This window comes from Malus sylvestris, chromosome 9 (genome assembly GCF_916048215.2).
Source record: "Malus sylvestris chromosome 9, drMalSylv7.2, whole genome shotgun sequence".
In the NCBI taxonomy this organism is placed as follows: Eukaryota; Viridiplantae; Streptophyta; class Magnoliopsida; order Rosales; family Rosaceae; genus Malus; species Malus sylvestris.
In genome coordinates, this window is record NC_062268.1 from 11,890,472 (window position 1) to 11,910,412 (window position 19,941).

General features: G+C 39.1%; 2 protein-coding genes and 2 long non-coding RNA genes across 7 annotated transcripts; 3 read left to right on the forward strand and 1 right to left on the reverse strand.

Moving 5' to 3' along the window:
- Positions 1-15: 15 nt before the first annotated feature.
- LOC126582472 (uncharacterized) lies at positions 16-2,266 on the forward strand. Its single transcript, XR_007609536.1, has 2 exons — positions 16-1,486; positions 1,890-2,266. It is a non-coding gene; the product is annotated as an uncharacterized LOC126582472 (long non-coding RNA).
- A 35-nt stretch (positions 2,267-2,301) lies between these two features.
- LOC126582464 (uncharacterized) lies at positions 2,302-5,118 on the reverse strand. 4 transcript variants are annotated; one of them, XM_050246623.1, is made up of 4 exons: positions 4,998-5,118; positions 3,689-4,611; positions 3,496-3,600; positions 2,302-2,644 (listed from the first exon to the last, which is right to left on the reverse strand). In XM_050246623.1, the coding sequence occupies exons 1-3, from the start codon at positions 5,101-5,103 to the stop codon at positions 3,502-3,504; spliced, it is 1,128 nt and encodes a 375-aa protein (XP_050102580.1). In that variant the 5' UTR covers positions 5,104-5,118; the 3' UTR covers positions 2,302-2,644; positions 3,496-3,501. The 4 variants fall into 4 exon arrangements, with proteins under 4 accessions (XP_050102580.1, XP_050102578.1, XP_050102577.1 ...); XM_050246621.1 differs by lacking the exon at positions 4,998-5,118 and adding an exon at positions 4,785-4,821 and having other exon boundaries at positions 3,496-3,597; positions 3,689-4,605; XM_050246620.1 differs by lacking the exon at positions 4,998-5,118 and adding an exon at positions 4,785-4,821 and having other exon boundaries at positions 3,689-4,605.
- Positions 5,119-8,665: 3,547 nt separating this feature from the next.
- LOC126583429 (uncharacterized) lies at positions 8,666-10,648 on the forward strand. Its single transcript, XM_050247775.1, has 2 exons — positions 8,666-10,002; positions 10,153-10,648. The coding sequence occupies exons 1-2, from the start codon at positions 8,786-8,788 to the stop codon at positions 10,361-10,363; spliced, it is 1,428 nt and encodes a 475-aa protein (XP_050103732.1). The 5' UTR covers positions 8,666-8,785; the 3' UTR covers positions 10,364-10,648.
- Positions 10,649-11,790: 1,142 nt separating this feature from the next.
- Positions 11,791-14,280, forward strand: LOC126634291 (uncharacterized). The gene is made up of 2 exons (XR_007627270.1): positions 11,791-12,125; positions 13,972-14,280. It is a non-coding gene; the product is annotated as an uncharacterized LOC126634291 (long non-coding RNA).
- Positions 14,281-19,941: the final 5,661 nt, after the last annotated feature.

The following is a 19,941-nucleotide window of genomic DNA, read 5'->3' on the forward strand; positions in this document are numbered from 1 at the left end:
GGGGGGTGGGGGTTGTGCTAGGGCTACTGAATTCTACTATTTATGTTTGCATTCAATTTTGGTTAATTGTAGTATACTCTCTTTCGAGGATCAGTAAATAGGCGAACATTCATGAAATCTTGTTTGTTCATGCTCATATTTTAATGCAAATTTGAACCCTTTTTCTGAGAAGTTAGTCTTCTGTTTAGGTATAGACTCAAAGCTGAGCAGTAATTCTTTGATTTTAATCGCTTATCAAGTCGTATCCATCTTAGTGCCTCATATTGTTTTGTTCTTTATGGTGGTTAAATACGAAATGCGCATCTTTGTTAGCCTTTGATGGTTTTCTTGAATATCCACCTCCCCCGTGCAGACTTCTCCCACGAATTTAAATGGTTTCTGTGTACATATATATATATATATATATATATATATATATATATATATATATATATATATATATATATATATATGATCCTCCTTGCCTGTTCCTCGACTTGCTATTGCTATCAAATCGTTGATTCTTCTGTTCTAGTAATCTACGAAAATTCTAGACTTCTAGTTAGAGTTTTTGATTGCCATCGTGATTTTGGATACGGTGCATCTGAAACAGCTCTCGATCTTACAGTTATGATCTGGTCCTTTGTAAGATTGGCTTCAGTCCTCTGATCCAAGTTTCTCTCTTCCTTCAGTCCTTCAGTCCTTCAGTCCTTCAGTCCTTCAGTCCTTCAGTCCTTCAGCCCTTACTAACCAACTCATAAACTTGTGCAGAAAGCAAGTAGAACTTTATTATCCTTCGTTTTGTGTCGCTTGCAGTTTGTTTCAAGCGTTTCATTCACTTCAATATAGCAAAAGAAACGCGTTTGAACACTCTATTTTTTGCCTCCTTCTAACGGTTTTTTTAAGGCTTATTTTTTCAATGTCCCCGGCAACTCAGACTTCAATTTCATTTTGTCCCTTTAAACAAAAATTTCTCCATTCGTACATAGGAACTCAATATTCGCTTCACTTTGCCATCAATTCGGTTAAATTGGTGTGTCGAATGTGCTGACGTGCAAGGGTAATATAGTAATTACAGCTTAGTTGGCACTGTTGGACCTTTAAATTATCCAGGGCAGCCAATCAGAAACTGATTTGTAGTTTTCTTTCCACGTCATTAATACCCACGCGTCTCTGGGCGACTCTGAAATCCGGCGAATTGGAGTAAGCTCTTCCTCTCGCCGTTGTTAGTCCTCTTTCGGTGCTCGACCAACCAAACGATCGATTTGGCGATCGGCGCAGATGAAATAGACCCAAATTTCGATGCGGTGAATTGGCGTGGCGGAGCTCAACTCAGGGAGAATATGATGGAGGCGGCGTCCGATAAGTTTGTGGTGGTGGGGATAAGACGTAACTGGTTGCTGGTCTCGGAGGAAGCGGTGCCGTGCTCAAGATCCCATGTCTACAGGCTACAGCTAAGAAGGCAAGCGGCCCAGTTATCTCCGCTGTCAGACATTCAAACAATCAGGTTTGTAAAATTCTTAACTATTTAAAAGTTCGTTTGGATTTGCTTTTAAAATAACTAAAAAACGCTTTTAGTGGAAATATTTTTGAAACCAATTCTTAATAAAAATGTAAGTAAATTATGAAAAAGCACTTAAAAGTGTTTCATGGAAAAGGCACATAATTGGTGCTTCTTGCAAAAAACATATCAAGTGCTTTTGAAATTCAAAAACATTTTCTCTAAAAACACTTTCAATCATTTTAAAAGCACATTCAAACGAACGAGCCCAGTCTTTGTTTCTTAATCTTAATTTCCTTCATTGATGATTGCTTTTGATTTTTTTAATTTGCGTAATATTTTGATCAGAAGAACATGAAGATCTGAATCCAATCACAAAAACCCTGAATTTCAAATATTTTTGGTGCAGCTTCCGGCACCGAAGAGAGGTGCGATTGCTATGGAAAGCCTTCACTTGACAATTTGACCAAATTACCCATTTCGCAAACTGCCACTTGGAGGCCACCTATGCACTTTTCAAGCCACGTCATAAATTTTGACGGAATTGACAGAATTATCCAAAGCGGAGCTAATATTGAGTTTCATGGTGTAGTTGTGAAATTTTAATTTCAAGGAGAAAAGTGAGATTGAAGTTGAGGGCATTGCAAATATAAGCCACCAAGACCGGATGGTGTAACCTTGGGCGATTGAGGTTCGGTTTACATGCACCACCATCCGGCGGACTTTGTGAATCTGTTGTGACTAATCTCGTGATGAGTAAGAAAGTGTACAACCTGTTGCAAGTAAGTTATTGTCGGATCATGGGCATTAACAAATAAAAATTAACACTCAAGCATAAACCTTTCTTTAGCATTAACCATCAATGTATGGATGATATACGTTCGGTAACAAATTCTTTAGTTCTACATTTACCAAATCAAAAATTAAAAAATGAAATACTTAGTACATACAAGTCACTGAAAGGAACATAAAAGAACCGTTCTTCAGTAAATCCGAAAAATACACCAGATAATGAAATTCACTCCACACAAAATCACGAATAACCAATCTCAAATCATCAGCTGCTAACACAAAGTGAAGCTCTAAATCTGAAAACACTATATAGATTTAGGTATAGCTGTGCGATCTTCATGGCTCAGTTGCACCAGATGAAATGTTGTGTTTCTGAAGAATAGAGATCGAAAAAGAAGATACAGTTAGCCCAGAGTTTTTTGACAAATGATATAATATTCTAGTCTAAAATCATCTAAATTACGGGAATGAGGATTTAAACTTGGGGGTGCAGAAGGAGAGATACATTGTTATAGTCAACTTGACTAAGCTCAGGTCCGTAGTCAACCCAGAGTTTAAGAAACAGAGAGTTTAGCATGAGAAATGCAGTTGGCAATCAAGAAGATGTGCGTGGATGACTATCAGCCGTTGGTGGGTAAAACCGCTTCTATCAACGGCTGACAGTTGCTCCCACGCATGGCCGACTATCTCTAAGACAACTCATGTGTGCGTATGTGTGACCTTCTGATAGACCCATGCATTATAGGCCACCCACTAACTGTAAAGCCATGTTTATGATGCAACATTCCAATATACAAAAGTTTATATGCCAACACATGACAGCATATCCCAAAGCTTTATTAGGTCAGTTCACCTAAAAATACATAAAACACTTTAAAGCAAAAAATAGCAGGAAAATTGATCAATTTCTTGATCCGTATAGATTTTGGTTCCTTCAGATTGAGAAAAATGTACAACCTTGTATAACATATAGCAGCAGGACAAGTTTTTTTATTTTTTTGGTAGACCAGCAGGACAAGTTTTGACTGAAGAAAAAAAGCAGCAGGACAACTAACTTGAAACCGAACAGGTAGAACAACAAAGTACAGATAAACCCTAGCGAGTAGTAACTTAGCTACAAAGTATCCTCGGATCGAAACGAAACGAAACAAATCAAGAGCATAGTTGAACTTGTAATGCAACAACTAACTATTTTCGGAAGAGTATTATCTTCAATTAATTACCTTAAATTATCTGTCAGATCTTCGGTGCAGAATTTCGAAAAGTCCACAGCAACTCCTCCATGAAGTCGGATGCAGGGGGCGTCCGGCACCGGAGACAGTAAACTGCTAACAGATAAACAAAGAAGTAGTCATTGATTTGAAAAGAATTTTATGTAAGCTACACGAGTTAGAACAACTTAAGCAAATCGGTTACCGGATTTCCTGAGCTTTCAGGGATCACGGCCTTGCCATAATCTTGTCCGGCATCAGCTGATTCGACTACTGGAACCTCTTCCTTGTAAGCAGTACCTGATGACTCCCCAGTTTGCTCTTCGGAAACTGGTTTTTTTATTTCCTCGGTTCCCTTTGACACAACATCTGCAACAGCAGCAGGAACCGGTTTCGACTCCACATATGCTTCTTCAGTTCCTTTCGACTCCACAAATGTTATGACTGGAGCACAATCCTCTTTCTTGCCCAACGGCAATGTTGATTCTTCAACCTCCTCGGACACCAAACCGGTTTCGACTGGAGAAAGCCCATTACTCTCTTCCACATATGACAATATTTTTTCCTCAACCTGCTTCGACACCTCCTCCGTGATGGCCGGAGAAGATTCATCAGTCTCATCCAAAGACGCCACCACCTTCTCCTCCTCCACCACCTCCTCCGCTTTGGTTTCCTCAACAACACCACCTTGATCCAAATGATTGGACACAGATTTAACCGTCTCAGCAACCGAGATATCAACTTCTTCGGTCTTCTCCTCTACCACTTTCCCTGAATCATCCGCCACTTGAGCACTTTCCGCCTCTTCATCCGAACTACTACTACTGAAACTCGAACTCGAACCCGAACCCGAACCATCAGCATCATCTTCACGGGTTTCCTTTGCCGGCTCGGAACCATCATAGATAGCGACATCCCGCACGGATTCAACCACAGGTTTTGAGTCCCCAACATCGCCTGGTTGAACATTTTCATCCCCCTCAAGCTTCCCATTTGCAGAATCCGCCATTTCGTTAAGATTTGCAGAAACTTTTTGCCTCTCCTCCTTCTTCGAATATTGATCACCGGCAGAATGATTTTGACAAGTTGCAGAAGCAGTATGGCAACTCCTTAATTCTTTGTCTACCACAAAATATAGTCAGGTCAGAAACATTTCATATGTATTAGTTTAACAAAGTAGAAAGAGACAGAAAAAATTACAGAGGTGTGAACGGGAAACAATTAGTCAACCTAATTGGAAACCAATAGCCAATTAAACAAATAATGATAAAAGGGTGTGCTATCTAACAACTCATTTTTACTTCTTACACATCTGTTGTTCATTTATATAATTTGATCTTCTTTCTTCCTTAGATCCAACGATAGAAAATTAAGAGAGTGTGTGGGAAATAAAGAGGGACGTGTAGGTAGCACACCCCATAATAAAATGGAACCAGAGAGAGAGAGAGAGAGAGAGAGAGAGAGAGAGAGAGAGAGAGAGAGAGAGAGAGAGAGAGAGAGAGAGAGAACCTTGGAGTGGGGTTGTTGGAGTTGAAGGGTGGGTGGAGATTGACGGATTCTGCTTTTGGTTTTCTTCTTGGCAAGTAGTTTTGGTTTGATTTTCTTAGGACGTGGAGGCATGGTTTAGTGTTTGACTGGTTGCTAAGAATTTAGAGAGAGAGAGAGAGAGAGAGAGAGAGAGAGAGAGAGAGAGAGAGAGAGAGAGAGAGAGAGAGAGAGAGAGAGAGAGAGAGAGGATATAGGGGTGGTTTGGGAGTGAGATGCTTAAAAAAAAACACCCATGAAAAAAAGCTGTGAGGGTTTTAGGTGTTTGGTAAACTGAAAAAAAATGGCTTCTTTTGGAAGCTGTTATGAGAATAAGCTGAAATCAAAGGAAAAAGCTGAAGCTGCTATTTGTAGCTTTGGAAAATTGGCTTTTTTTCAAAGCACACGGAGCTACAGTGCTCCTTTAATGAAAAGACTCACTATCAGACTGTTTTTTTTTTTTCAAAAGCACTTTTACAAAAAAGTTTACCAAATACTCTGCTGATTTTTTCCACAGCCGCTTATTCTCATAGCACAACCGCTTATTTTCACAGCAGTTTTTTTTTTCAAACCACAGCAATACCAAACCAACCCATAGAATGTCGGGTACGTAAGTTAAGGATGGTGAAAGGGTCAAGGAGGGAACTACGACGTTGATGGTGCCCTTCCCTTTGAAACTTTGCTGGCAGAGAATGGGGCCATTGAGATGATATGACCAAGACTCATGCCACCCAGCACCACCGGTGTAACATTACTTTGGCATTAAGAGTGCTTTGTGTAACAATTTATTATTATGATTTAATGGTATTTTTTTTTACTTGTAAGTGAAAGATCTTAGATTCGATTATTGTCAAAGATAAATTTGAACCACATTATTATGGCTAGTCCTGTGTGAAGCTTAGACCACTCTATCATCTTCATAGTATAAATAATATAGTTTATTAAAGGAAAAAAAAGAAGAGTGCTTTGTCTGTGTGCAATGTTCGCGTGAGATACATAAAGTATAAATAATTCTTTTGGAATAAATAATTGCTAGCTTTGAGTCAGTGGTTTGCTCCTTTGTGGTGATTTTAATATTATTCTGGATGCTGCTTTTTAATTTAAATGAGGATTGTAATAGGATTCATGCAGCATCATTGTTTTGTGGATTTTTTACGTTGTTTTGAAATATTTGATATTTTAAGTTTTTAATTATTATTTTGGTCAAAAACACAAAGACGAGGATTGTAATGGGGTTCATGCAGCATCTTTGTTTTCTTTACTTGTAAGTGAGAGGTTTTAGGTTCGATTCTCGTCAAAGGTGAATTTGAATTACATTATTATGGCTAGCTCTATGTGAGGTTTAGGCCACTCCCTCATCTTCTTAGTATAAATAATATAGTTTATTAAGAAAGAAAAAAGTGATTTGTCAATTGCTAGCTTTGAGTCAGTGGTTTGCTCCTTTGTGGTGATTTTGATATTATTCTAGATGCTGCTTTTTAATTTAAATGAGGATTGTAATGGGGTTCATGAAGCATCGTTGTTTTGTGGATTTTTTTTACACTGTTTTGAAATATCTGAGATTCTAAGTTTTTAATTATTATTTTAGTCAAAAATACAAAGACGAGGATTGTAATGGGGTTCATGCAGCATCGTTGTTTTGTGAAATTTTTACGATGTTCTGAAATATCTGATATTATAAGTTTTTAACTATTATTTTGATCAAAAAACACAAAGATTTAACTATTAAAAAATCGAAAGTATTTTTTATTCCAAAGTAACATAGAATTTGTTATGCATAGGCCATGTTTTAAGTTTGGGGGTGTGATATCCACACGCTCATTTTTACTTCTTACACACCGTTTTAATTTTCGGCCGTCGGATCGGATAAATTGAAGAAGATCAAAGGACAAAAATCAACAAAGGGTGTGTGAGAAGCAAAAATGAGTGTGTGAGAAGTAAAAATAAGTTTATTGTTTTCTTTCTTGGTAACAAAGGAACAATAGCCAAGCGCCGTGTCTCGCCTTGATTGAACGATGACCGAGTAGAATTGCAGTACTGCGGCCCTCACAAAGATGTACAAGATATTTCAAGCGGAGATTTTGAAATAAGGTCTCACTAAATTAAGTTTTTCTGATACATAAGTAATTTTATTTATTTTTTATTTTTATTTTGCAAAAAAAAAAATTATTAATTGTTTCATATGTCCACGTGGGGCCTCAATGCTACGTTTTTTTGCATAGTTATCGTTCAGTTAAGCGCAACGTCATACTTTAACAGAGCTCCTGACGCCAGTCTAATAGAAGTATGAATCTATGAGCAAAATATAATTTTAGTTATGAAAGTAATACGAAAAAAGTTAAGGGTAGCAAAGTGCGAATTTCACAATACATGAGAGTAGTAAAATGAGAATTAGTGGGCCGGGATCCTGCCACATCATCAGTTAACGGTTAGGCTAACATGAGTATCAAAATGGTAGAAAAATCACACTTTACGTATAAAAGTGAGACAAAAAAAGTTTGTGCAATAAAATCAGATTTTGACGAAACTTGAGAGCAATAAAGTTAGAATTATCCATTTTTTAATTTATGAAGAGTGAAATTTAAACTTATGTGCGAGGGAGTAAGCACACTATCTTAATCAACTAATCAAACAAGTTTTTCTTTCCTTTTCTAATGGAAACTTGTATTAATTTTATTTTTCTTTTCGAATATTACCGAACGAAAAAGGAGAATTGAATTTGAGAACTCAGTGTGAGTGTTCGATTGACATACAAAGATATTATGAGAGTAATCAACTTGTAAACATTGAGGGGGGTTGGTGGTTATAACTTGTATGTCAAAACAATCGACATTGAGGGTGTCAAAACAATCGACATTGAGGGGTCATCTCAAGATAGATACTTGTGTCAATTACGAGGGACCAAGTCCCAAATGTTAATGGAAACCTACCACCTCCAAAGCTTTTTTTTTTTAATTTAATTTTTTTATTTTTATACAATGATATATATGTGATCGAAAGGTCACATGTTTGAATTGTGGAAACAATCTCTTTGAAAAAGTAAGAATAAAGCTGCATACGATAGACATTCCTACCGATTCTCGCAAAAGTGGGAGTTTTGTTGGCTTAAGGTTGCCTTTTATACAATGATATATTTACACTAACTCACTAAGGAGTGGAGAAAATAATTATAAACAAATTTGTCACTCCAAACTTAAGATGTCTCCAACTAGTAGAGATGAATATCACTAAACCGTATTATTAAGTGATGCTCCAAAACTGTCTTAGCTTCTTTTACTCCAGAACCCAACAGGATCATCTCCAGATACTCTTTGTGAGGATTTCGTGGATATGTGAATTGTGTTCATTCATCGTTTATCGTGCAGTCAGTTTTCGACAGATACTATTTTTGTTCAATTAAAAAAAATTAAATAACTTATGACCGCACAATATAAGATGAACGGACACGATTCATGCATCAAAGAGAATCCGAATTCGTCCGGAACTATCATGATTGCTTTCTGTGTTGAAGCCAAACAAGGCCTAAACTTAACCACTTATTTTCCCAGTCCAATTACAATGTGAGCCCAAGAATAACAGTCAAAACTAAAACCCTATCGAGCCCAATTTTTGAGCCCAAATCATCACTACAATTCTCAATCCCTACTCTCTCCAAAAACCCTAAACCCCCAAAAGGTCGTATCTTTCCTGAATTTTGATTCCCTCGCCTTAAAACCCTAGCAAAACATCGTTACTTCCTCTCTTCCTTCTCCTCTGCTCATTCTCTTCCTCCGCCTCCATGGCCGCCACCACTCCAGCGCCTCCACCTTCCACCACAAAACCCACCAAATCGATCACCAAGACGGTGAGGAAAGCCGTAAACGCCCTCATCAAATGGCGGAACGACAAGCTGCAGACCCAGAACCCCGATCTCTTGGAATCCGACGAGTTCGCCTACCTGGTTCTCACCCTCAAGAAAACCCCCCCAAAGGGTCGCGTCAACGCCTACAAAATTCCCCTCCCAAATCCCCTGCATTCCCAACTCTCCGAGCTCTGCCTCATATACGACGACGGACCCAAGTCCAACCTCACGAAGGACTTCATCGAGAAGAAAATCAAGGCCGAAAACATAACCGTGTCGAAAATCTTGAAGCTTTCGAAGCTCAAGAGCGATTACGTGCCCTTTGAGGCCAAGAGGAAACTGATGTATTCGTATGATATGTTTCTGGCTGATAAGCGGATTGTGCCGTTGCTGCCAAAGTTTTTGGGGAAGCATTTCTTTAAGAAAAAGAAGATTCCGGTGCCGGTGGACTTGGAGCACAAGAATTGGAAGGAGCAGGTGGATAAGATTTGTGGGTCGGCTTTGTTGTACTTGAGTACAGGGACGTGTAGCGTGGTGAGGGTAGCGAAGGTTTCGATGAGCGTTGATGAGATTGTGGCGAATGTGGTTGCGGCGATTGATGGGATTGTGGAGATTGTGCCTAAGAACTGGGGAGGTGTGAGGTCTTTTCATTTGAAGTTGTTGGAATCGCTTGCATTGCCAGTTTATCAGGCGGTTCCGGATGTGACATTGAAGATTGAGGAAGAGAAGGTGGTTGAGGAAGGTGCAGAGGAGGTGAAGGAGGTTGTTAAGAATGAGAGCAAGGATTTGAAGAGTGAGAAGAAGAGTAAGAAGAAGGGTAGGATTCATGAAGTGAGGTATTTGGATAGCAATGTCGGCGAGGTGCTTGATGATGATGAATTGGGTATTGTTGGTGATGTGCATATTGGCGAAGGGAAGCAAAGCGAGAATGATGAACCGGGCAGTGGCGAATTGGGGAAGAAGAAGAGGAAGAAGGAAAAGGTTGGTGGTGAGTCTAAGGGTGAGAAAAGGTTGAAGAAGTCGGCTAAGGCGAAAGATGATGCTGAGTTAAATGGGGAAAAGGTTCTTGGTGAGAAAAACAGTGAGAAGAAGTTGAAAGGGTCGGTAAAGGCAGAAGAAGAGGACGGTGCCATTGTCAAGAATGAGAAGGATGGGTTGTCTTCAAAAGAGAAGAAAAAATATGCTACAAATAAGAAAGCAGATGATTTGTCGGCCAAAGGCGAAGAGTCTGCTGGAAAGAAGGAGAAGAGGAAGAGTGAAGAGTCTGCTGGAAAGAAGGAGAAGGAGAAGAGTGAAGATGAAAGGTTGTCTTCGAAAGAGAAGAAAAAAGATGCTACAAAGAAGAAAGCAGATGATTTGTCGGCCAAAGGCGAAGAGTCTGTTGGAAAGAAGGAGAAGAGGAAGAGTGAAGAGTCTGCTGGAAAGAAGGAGAAGCGGAAGAGTGAAGATGAAAAGTTGAAGGGCACAGAAGCAAAGCTGAAGAAGTCTAAGAGAAGTAAGAAAGCAGCAGAGTAATTCGGGATAGCAAGCTGCAGGCGAATGACAGGCTTTGCGGTGGGATTCAATACATCCAGGAGTATGCCTGTCCATATGGAGTCGTCTGGCAGAATTTTTGCTTGTTTTGTATTTTACTCTGGTATTGAAGTTATGATCATTTTTGTTAGTTTTTGAATTGACATTGCCTATTGAGTTTATATAGAAAATGTTTAGTATTCCATCGTGGTTTTGCTGTATTCGATTAACTCTGAATTTGAACTGAGATTGCGTCACTGAATGCATGACTTAAAACTTGCATCGCCATCTCCGATTATAAATGTCCAGCCACCTTGCAACTTCAAGCAGGAGGGAACAGCCACCTTGTCCGGTTTCAGCATTTCAGGGATTCTCTGTCTTGGTTATGGACGCGTTGAACTGACGCTTTCATTTTCGTCAAAAAATCAGCACGGATTGTTTTCCATTGAAATGCCTGGATTGAATTCCAAAGAAACTGCATGATGAATGAGATGTATGCATCTAGATTTAACTATATTCTACAGCTTCCAAAGATCCACATATTTCCGTAGAGGTGGAAGACCTTAATAGCTCAGCCAACAAGAAGCAGTAAGGATTCAGATGCATAAACCAAATTTCGAATTGCATATGCTACTATGCTAGGGCATATGGATAGAAAGCATATTAGTGCTCTATTCACTAATCGAACGAGATTTTCATACCCCAAACAAAATAGGTGTCAAATTTCAATTACAAATTCCGGTGGTTCCAGTGCAAGATTCCAATTCCAATGATAGCATAGAACTTCCAACAAACTAACAGAAAATCCAAAGTTCTCTAATAGCTAGAGTTGTTATCAGTCCAAGCACTTGGGTGATCGTCACATAAAACTCCAAAACAGGCAAACAATCCGTGTGGCTTAAAAAACTCCAAACCATTGCAAATATCATCCCTAACTTATTCACTTATTATGTGTGGAGTTGTATTGTCACATCCCGGCCCGGGGCGGATCACTTCCCGGGCCCGTTCCACCACCGTAGCACGATATTGTCCGCTTTGGGCTTACCATTCTCTTACAGTTTTGTTTATGGGATGTCACATGTATAGTGATATTATGCGTCGAATCTTCCAATAAGTTGTATATCATTTTGTTATATTTTCGATATAAAACTCTGTTATCTAAAACTCACCGTCAGCCTGATATATAGAGGTCATGCTGACGTCAGTCATATTGCCTCTGGGCTGAAGCTCGTGCAAGATGAGGCTGGGCTCCTGCCTCGGGCCCAATGATCCTCTTTGTAATGTTAGTACAGTTTATTGATGTAAAAATTATTTTAATTTAAAAAAAACAAAAGAAGTGAATGGGTTGGAGTGAAGTAACTGTAGATTGGACTGGACTAGTCCGAAGACCATCCGACAAGAAAATTTGGCGGGAGGGGGAGGCAGGCAAAGTTAAGAGAGGGAGAGGGGCACAGTTAAAGTTTAGGGTCTTATCGTGATTCGTGCAAATCCTAAAACCCTCCTTAAACCCCCAGAACGCACCACTCACATCGCACAAACACAAAACACCTTGGTCCAATAAAAATACTCTCTCTCTCTCTCTCTCTCTCTCTCTCTCTCAAATACTTTAGAGGGAGAGAGAGGAATCAAATCAAGGGAAAAAAAGACAAAAGGACGCAATGATGGTAGTTGCTGCTGCAGCTCCAACCCAAGCGGCTCCTCATGGCTCTTGTCCCTCGTGCCGGAGGCACATCTCATCGGAGATTCGTTTCCACTCCTTAACGAGGTAAACTGTTTTTTGGGTTTCTGTTTTTGAGTTATTGCATATGTGTATATATATGTATGTATGTACGTATATTCCGCCGTTTTGGGTTGCATTGAATCACCCGAGAGGCAAAGTTTCAAACTTTAATTCGGCGACATTGGTGCTGGTGGGTTGAATTGAGTATAGGGTTTTACTATCTGGTCCCAAATGATGATTTGTTTTGTTTCCCTTTTTCTTATCGAATCTTCTCATTTTATGAAAGAAAAGAATGAAAGATTGGATCTTTTGCTATTAGAAATTTTCATTTCAAGAAAGCTTCTCTCTTGTTCCATGTGTTGATTTGGGTGCTTAGGCGGAAAATGATTTCCGCACTCCCTTTTCCTCCCGTTGGATTGAAATCAAATGAAAATTAAGTGACAAAAGCAAGTGCAGAAGGAGAAAACGGGAGTGCGGAGGTTATTTCCAAATCCTTGAATGCTGAGTAAGTGTTGCATTTTCTGAAATTCTTGGTGTTTGATACTTTTATTTGCAGCACCATTCCAAGTATTACAAATCGTTGTTGTATGAGTTGGGGGTTTATTTGGCGTTACGGTTGTTAATTTTTGTTTCATCTCTATTAACGTAAGAGTCGATCCTTCATTGTTGGTCTCTGAATGGTTTGAGAGAGATAAGTTATACAGTTTGTAAGGTACAAAAACATGTATTGTTTAGGGAAGATAGAACCCTTTGCTTTCAATTCAAAACTCTACGACAACTATACTTACGAAGAACTTTAGGAAAGAGAGAAACTTTGCCTCTAGTGAGTGTCCGAGTGATTTTCAAACACGGCGGGAAGGAGCAATGGAAATTAGTATTTGCACCGAGGACATTTGATGATACAAATAGTTCTGAAACATTAGGGAAGAGAAAATCACTTGTAAGACTAGAATTAATTGCCTTGGTAAATGCGTCCTTGCAAACAGTCTTGAATTTTATGTGATGGACTGTGGTGTGGTAGATAAATAATTGCAAGAAGTGCTGTTGTTTAGTCTGTTTCCCGGACGCGGTTCTTGGTACTGGGAAAATGGCACAGGATCAGAAATTTAATCTTGGACTAAAAGGTCTGTCAGGGTTCAAGAGAAACAGAAGGTTGTGGCTGGCAATAAAGGATCGTTTCTGTGATGAGGTCTTTGATTAATCTTGACAAAGTTTGTCAGGCTTCAGTAATTGCTTCTCTGTTGGGACTACTATTTTACTATTCCGGATGCCCCAACACAGAAGCAGTTTTGCTCCATTTATGTTTTTGAAGTTATCCATAGGCTGATAGAAATGAAGGAAAGGAAGATGAGGTTAAGTTTACAAGGGCCACACTTGAATTTCGAAAAGTTGGAGTGGGAATTTTAAAGTCTTTGTTCTTATGCCAGTCTCACTTCCTCTGTTCTCATTGCGTGATTATGTAGTTTGTAGGGGAATGTGAAATGTTAGGCCTTAAGTCACGACTATTGAAACTTACGAAGAATTAAAAACAATGTTCCTCCAAGGTTACTTTTTTTGAATACTGAGTTGTGAGTAAGAAACTAGACCGCCACAAATCTGAGATATGGATGTTTCAAACCTTAGAGTAATTTCGTGAAACATGTGGTAGTTATGTTTTAAGGGAATAGTGCTTTGTGACCCTCTGTGCTTTTGGTTTAGAATTTCAAATTATCTGCAAGGGATCATCGTTCCCCTCTTAAGTCTAGATGAAAAATTGGTTTTAAGGCATTTGCATATTCAACCGTTGAAGGGGCTGCAGATTGTGGTTTTGTTAAATTTGAGTAGTTACTACTATTTTGTTGATGGTAACTGAAATTTTACTCTTATTGAATCCTTTTGTCTTCAATGGCAGAGGGAGCAGTGATGCTTGTTTGAGGGACTTCGCACTGTTCAAGTTTCACGCAGGAGTGAAATCGCCGTTCTGCACATTGCTGCTGGAGTACATTAACCGTTAAGCAGTGTGTGGAGTAGGGAATGAAGCTGTTGGTCCGTTGAGCATTTAAAAAAATGTTACAACTTGATATCTCTTGCTCAAGAATTCGCAGATCTTGACATGTATTTTGGATTGTCGTCATTGTACTAGAACTCCATGGTCATTCTTTATGCTGATTCTGCAATTGCATCTGCTACGATTAATCTAATCTTTAATTTAATTTTCTCATTAAGAGTTGTCATTTGCTAAGTTGGAATGTACCAACCTGTTAATTTCAGTGATGGCCAAGAAAGTTTTGCTTTGATTTCGTTTTGCGATGAGATGTCTTGTAAATCATGAAATAGGATTGTTGAACCCGGTTTATTTATTTTTATTTTTTTCCGGAAATGAAAAACCTGGGAGATGCCAAATCTAAAGTCGAAGACATGAGAAAGTCTAGCAGATTAAGATGAAACAGATGGGTAGAAGCAGGAGAAAGCAGAAAATATAGACTGGTAACTGGCATTTATGTTAATGCTTATGTAAAGTCTGGTAGTGGAACAGTTAATCGTCTGAATGCAGAAGCAAAAGCACATATATGGTCAAAGGATGACATGTTTTTGTTTTCGTTACATAAATGAGCTTACAGACAGATTGAGTGTAGAAGTTGAAGTTTGGAGCCTTTTTATGCAAAAGCAGAAGCCCCTTGGGAAATTTAGTCGTTGACTGTGCAGGTTTGCTGCTGGTGTATGTGGTCCTCTCTCTGCTGCTTGCACTGGAAACTCGTGAGTTTACTCAGAACTAGCCTGGTTTGGTCCTTAGGTATCCGACTCCCCACAAATAGGTATCGGGTATTGCACTCCTTACAAATATGCATTGCACTCGTGGATCAGTGAGTCGAATCTAAGACCCCCAATCACGTGGATACATCTAACTACATCGTTTGTGGATCATAAATGTCATTGAATGCATGGAAAAGATACTGTGAAGTTTCAATGTCTATTTCTAAATTTTCACTAAAGTTTCAAATAAAGAATAGAAAAACAATGGAGAAGGAAGAAAATAAGAATTAATTTGATGTTAGAGAGATTACATAGTTAGCAAGCTGACATGAATTCATGATTATACCCATTTAGGTATGAAGAAGTTGGCTATTTATCCAACATCATGCCTGCTTGCTTATGTTCGAGTTCGAAGCAGGTTGAATTCTTTTCAAGTGAGAATCTGATGTAAGACAAGATGGGGTAAAATATGGGGGAGAAAATTTAGAAAAAAAATAAATAAAGATTTGTTCGTTAACGTTTTGCAAAACAGTTTTTGGTTTTGTAGATACAAAAATGGTGAAAAATAGATTACTGTTTTGTGAAAATAGATTACTATTTTGTGAAAATAAACTAATAAAACGAAAAATGTAGAAACCAATATTTAGCTTAAATTCTGTAGAACATTGCCACTGTCACCACCATCGCCACATTCTCCACCCTATAACCCTCACAATCGCCACCGCAACCACCATCATCCCCACCTCCCACCATCCCCACCACCATTTTACAGAGTTAGAATTTTGTGATATACTAGTATGATTACCCAATTTAATATATAGAAATATGTTTAATATAAAAACAATGAACAAAATATATCCAAAACTAGCAACAAAATATAAAAGTTGATAACAAATTACATAATTTGAGTAAATAAATTGGAAGTTTTTGGAAGTTTTTTTTTTTTTTTTTTATATTCAGAATAAGTTCGGAACACTTGGAAAAAATTTGGATTGAAAGTTTGGGACTGCTAAATGCATTCCAATTTCTGTTCAAATTATTCGAAAAATATTTGGAACTATTATTAGTATTCCAAAAATTTCATTTTCACCTTCCTCATTGTTAGGAATGTCGGTACTACAAGATAGAGAATGCTCAAAGTAAAGTAGAAAATGGACACCAAGAATTTATGTGGTTCGACAATTTATGCCTACGTCCACAAGACAAGGATCAATCTTCACTATATGAAAAAGATGAGTACAACAAGAGTAGTCTTACCAAGCCAAAGACAAGGCTTGATGGATACAAGAAAATATGACACACACTTTCTATCACTCTAAACTTCACTCACAATGTGTAGTAGAACACTCTCACTCTCACTCTTGGAGTGGAACTCTAGCTTTGGACTTGATCCTTTGCTACTCACACTTAGTTCCTAATTGGTTACATCACACCCATATTTATAGGTGAGGGCTTGGCATTCTACTAGTTTCTAGTTCCTTCTTCAAACCTCTAGTATAGAAAATTCTAGACTAGGCACATAATTGTAGCTTCTAGATCTTTCCATTTGCAACCAAGGAAGCTAGTACTCTCTAGCTTCTTCCATCAACTTAATAACATGCTAGAATTGTCTAGCATGCTCCAGCCACCTTTCTTGCTTACTAGAATAATCTAGAACATTGATCATGGGCTGGACCATATACCAACAATCTCCCCCTCCAGTCCATGAGGGAGGAATTCCGATCATGACTCCAAGTTACCTGGAGTCCATCCCAGCAGCCTTAATGCAGAATTCCAACTTTGATTTTGTGACTACCTTTGTCAACATGTCTGAAGAATTATTATCCGTATGAATCTTCTTCAGCTGTAGCAACTTGTTCTCGATAGCATCTCTAATCCAGTGATAACGAATATCAATGTGCTTAGTGCATGAATGATATGTAGTGTTCTTGCTCAAGTCCAGAACACTCTGACTATCACAATAAACGCCATAATCACTTTGCTTCAAACCCAACTCTTGGAGAAACCGTTTCAGCCACAACAACTCCTTGCATGCTTCTGTAGCGGCTATGTATTCAGCCTCGGTTGTGGACAAAGCAACACACTTTTGCAACTTGGATTGCCAAGACACGGCTCCCCCTGCAAAAGTAAACAAGTACCCAGATGTAGTTTTTCTGCCATCCAGGTCACCTCCCATGTCAGCATCTGTAAATCCTTCCAAGATTGGTTTGGAACCACCAAAGCACAAGCACATCTTAGAAGTCCCCTTCAAATATATGAGAATCCACTTAACAGCTTCCCAGTGGTCATTCCCTGGATTAGAGAGAAACCTGCTCACCACACCTACTGCATGAGCAATATCTGGCCGTGTGCACACCATTGCATACATGATACTTCCTACTGTTGAAGAGTAGGGAACAACTGCCATTTTCTCCTTTTCTTCATATGTCTTTGGACACGACTCTTTGCTCAACTTGATATGATTGGCTAAAGGTGAGCTTACCGATTTGGCTGCTTTCATGTTGAACCTTTCAAGCACCCGTTCAACATACTTTTTTTGTGACAGCCACAACTTCTTGGATTTTCTATCACAAATTATCTCGATGCCCAAAATCTGCTTGGCTGGCCCTAAGTCCTTCATGTCAAAGGACTTAGATAACTCTTCTTTGAGCTTTTTAATCATAGAAGCATGTTAACCGACAATCAACATGTCATCAACATAAAGCAATAAAATGATGAATTTACCTCCAGAAAATTGTTTGATATAGACACAAGAGTCAGCATGAGTTCTCTTGTACCCATTACTCACCATGAATGAGTTGAACTTCTTATTCCATTGTCTCGGAGCCTGCTTAAGACCATATAAGCTTTTCTTGAGCTTGCACACCAAAGTTTCTTTACCTTTCACTTCAAAGCCTTTGGGTTGCTCTATATATATCTCCTCTTCTAAGTTGCCATGGAGAAATGCAGTTTTAACGTCCAACTGCTCGAGCTCAAGATCCATGCTTGCTGCCATACGAAGGATAACTCGAATGGAAGTCATCTTCACCACCGGTGAGAAAATCTCATCAAAGTCAACTCCTTTCTTTTGACCAAAACCTTTGACAACCAAACGAGCCTTGTACCTTTGTCATGTTGTCGCCTCTTTTCAATTTGAATACCCATTTGTTTTTCAATGCTTTTCTGCCATTTGGAAGCTCCACCAGCTCATAGGTATCATTCTTTAATAAGGAATCCATCTCTGACTCCATTACCTTCATCCATTTATCACTGTCATTATGAGCTCTGGCCTCCTCATAAGTTTTGGGCTCTCCATAATTAGTCAACATGATATACTCTAATGAAGAATACTTGGTAGATGGTCTTCGACTTCTGCTGGATCTTCTGACCTGATCTTCATTCTCTTGTAGGGCTGAAGGCTCCATCTGATTGGGTTCTCCTTGAATCCGCTCTTCTTGACTAGGCTCCCCCTGATCAGCAATCTCATAGTCTGGCACATCTTGATCAGGCTCCCCCTGATCAGCATTATCTGGTTCTGCAGGCACTTCATTGGCAGTTGGTTCAGGGATATCATCGTGACTTTTTTCATCTGAAGCTAATGGATTAACTCATTTGACTGCACCATCTGGTTGTGCCTCTTTATCCGAATCCCCAATTGTTTGATCTTTATAAAAGACCATGTCTCTACTTCGGATAAACTTCTTCTGGTATGGGTCCCATAATCTGTAACCAAAATCTTCACCTCCATAACCAAGAAAGATGCACGATGTAGCTTTGTAGTCTAACTTCGATCTCTGCTCTTTGGGCACATGCACAAAAGCTTTGCAGCCAAACACTTTCAGATGAGAGTAAGACACATCATTACCAGTCTATACTCTCTCCGGAATATCAAGACCTAATAGTACTGATAGAGATCGATTGATCAAATAGCAGGCTGTCCTTACAGCTTCACCCTAGAACTGCTTAGATAACTTTGCAGTCCTCAGCATACACCTGACTTTCTCCATGATGGTTCAGTTCATTCTTTCAGCAACACCATTAGTTGTGGAGTTCCAGGAACTGTCTTCTCATGACGTATGCCATGTTTCACACAATACTCTTTAAACTGGTGAGATGTGTACTCGCCGCCGTTGTCGCTACAAAGGCACTTGAGAGGTTTCCCAATTTCCCTATCCACCATGGCATGGAACTCCTGGAATGTCTGAAACACCTGGTCTTTGGATTTCGACAAATACACCCAAACCTTTCGTGAATCATCATCAATATAAGTAACAAAATATTTATTTCTTTCGAGTGACTCGACTTCCATGGGACCACACACATCTGAATAAACAAGATTTAACAAATTTCCTTTCTTTGTAGATGGAACAGAAAAACTAACTTTTCTTTGTTTTCCGAATAAACAATGCTCACAAGAGTTTAACGACGTACCTTTGGCAAAGGGAATGTGAGACTTCTTTGCCAAAACTTGTAGGCCTTTCTCGCTCATGTGGCCTAGCCTCTTATGCCACAAGTCTAGAGATGAGTCCTCCACAGCATTCAACTCACCTTTCAAAACTTTGGCATTTGACTGGTACAACGTACAACAAAGTTGTGCTCTTGCTACCACCATTAAGCCTTTAGTAAGCTTCAATTTTCCTTCGCCAATATGGTGATAATAACCTTGTCGATCAAGGGTACCGATAGATATCAGATTGAGACGTATATCAGGAATATGTCTCACATCTTTCAACATCAACTGGCAGCCGAGATTAGTTCTTAGGCAAATATCACCAATTCCAAGTATTTTGGAATAGCTTTCATTCCCCATCTTCACTATGCCAAAGTCACCTTTTTTGTATGTACTAAAGAACTCCCGTTTGGACGTAGCATAGAAGGAAGCTCCATTGTCAAAGATCCATTCAATGTCTCTGTCAGAGTTGCCCATATGCAGACATTCACCAACAGACAATATTTCTGGTACATCACCACATATGACAGCAGTGGTATTGTCAGAGTTGCCCATATGCAGACATTCACCAACAGACAATAGTTCTGGTACATCACCACATATGACAGCAGTGGTATTGCTAGTATCATATTTCTTCTGATTGTTTCCTTCATTTTGCTCTCTCTTCCAAACTCGACAATTTTTCTTCATATGGCCTTC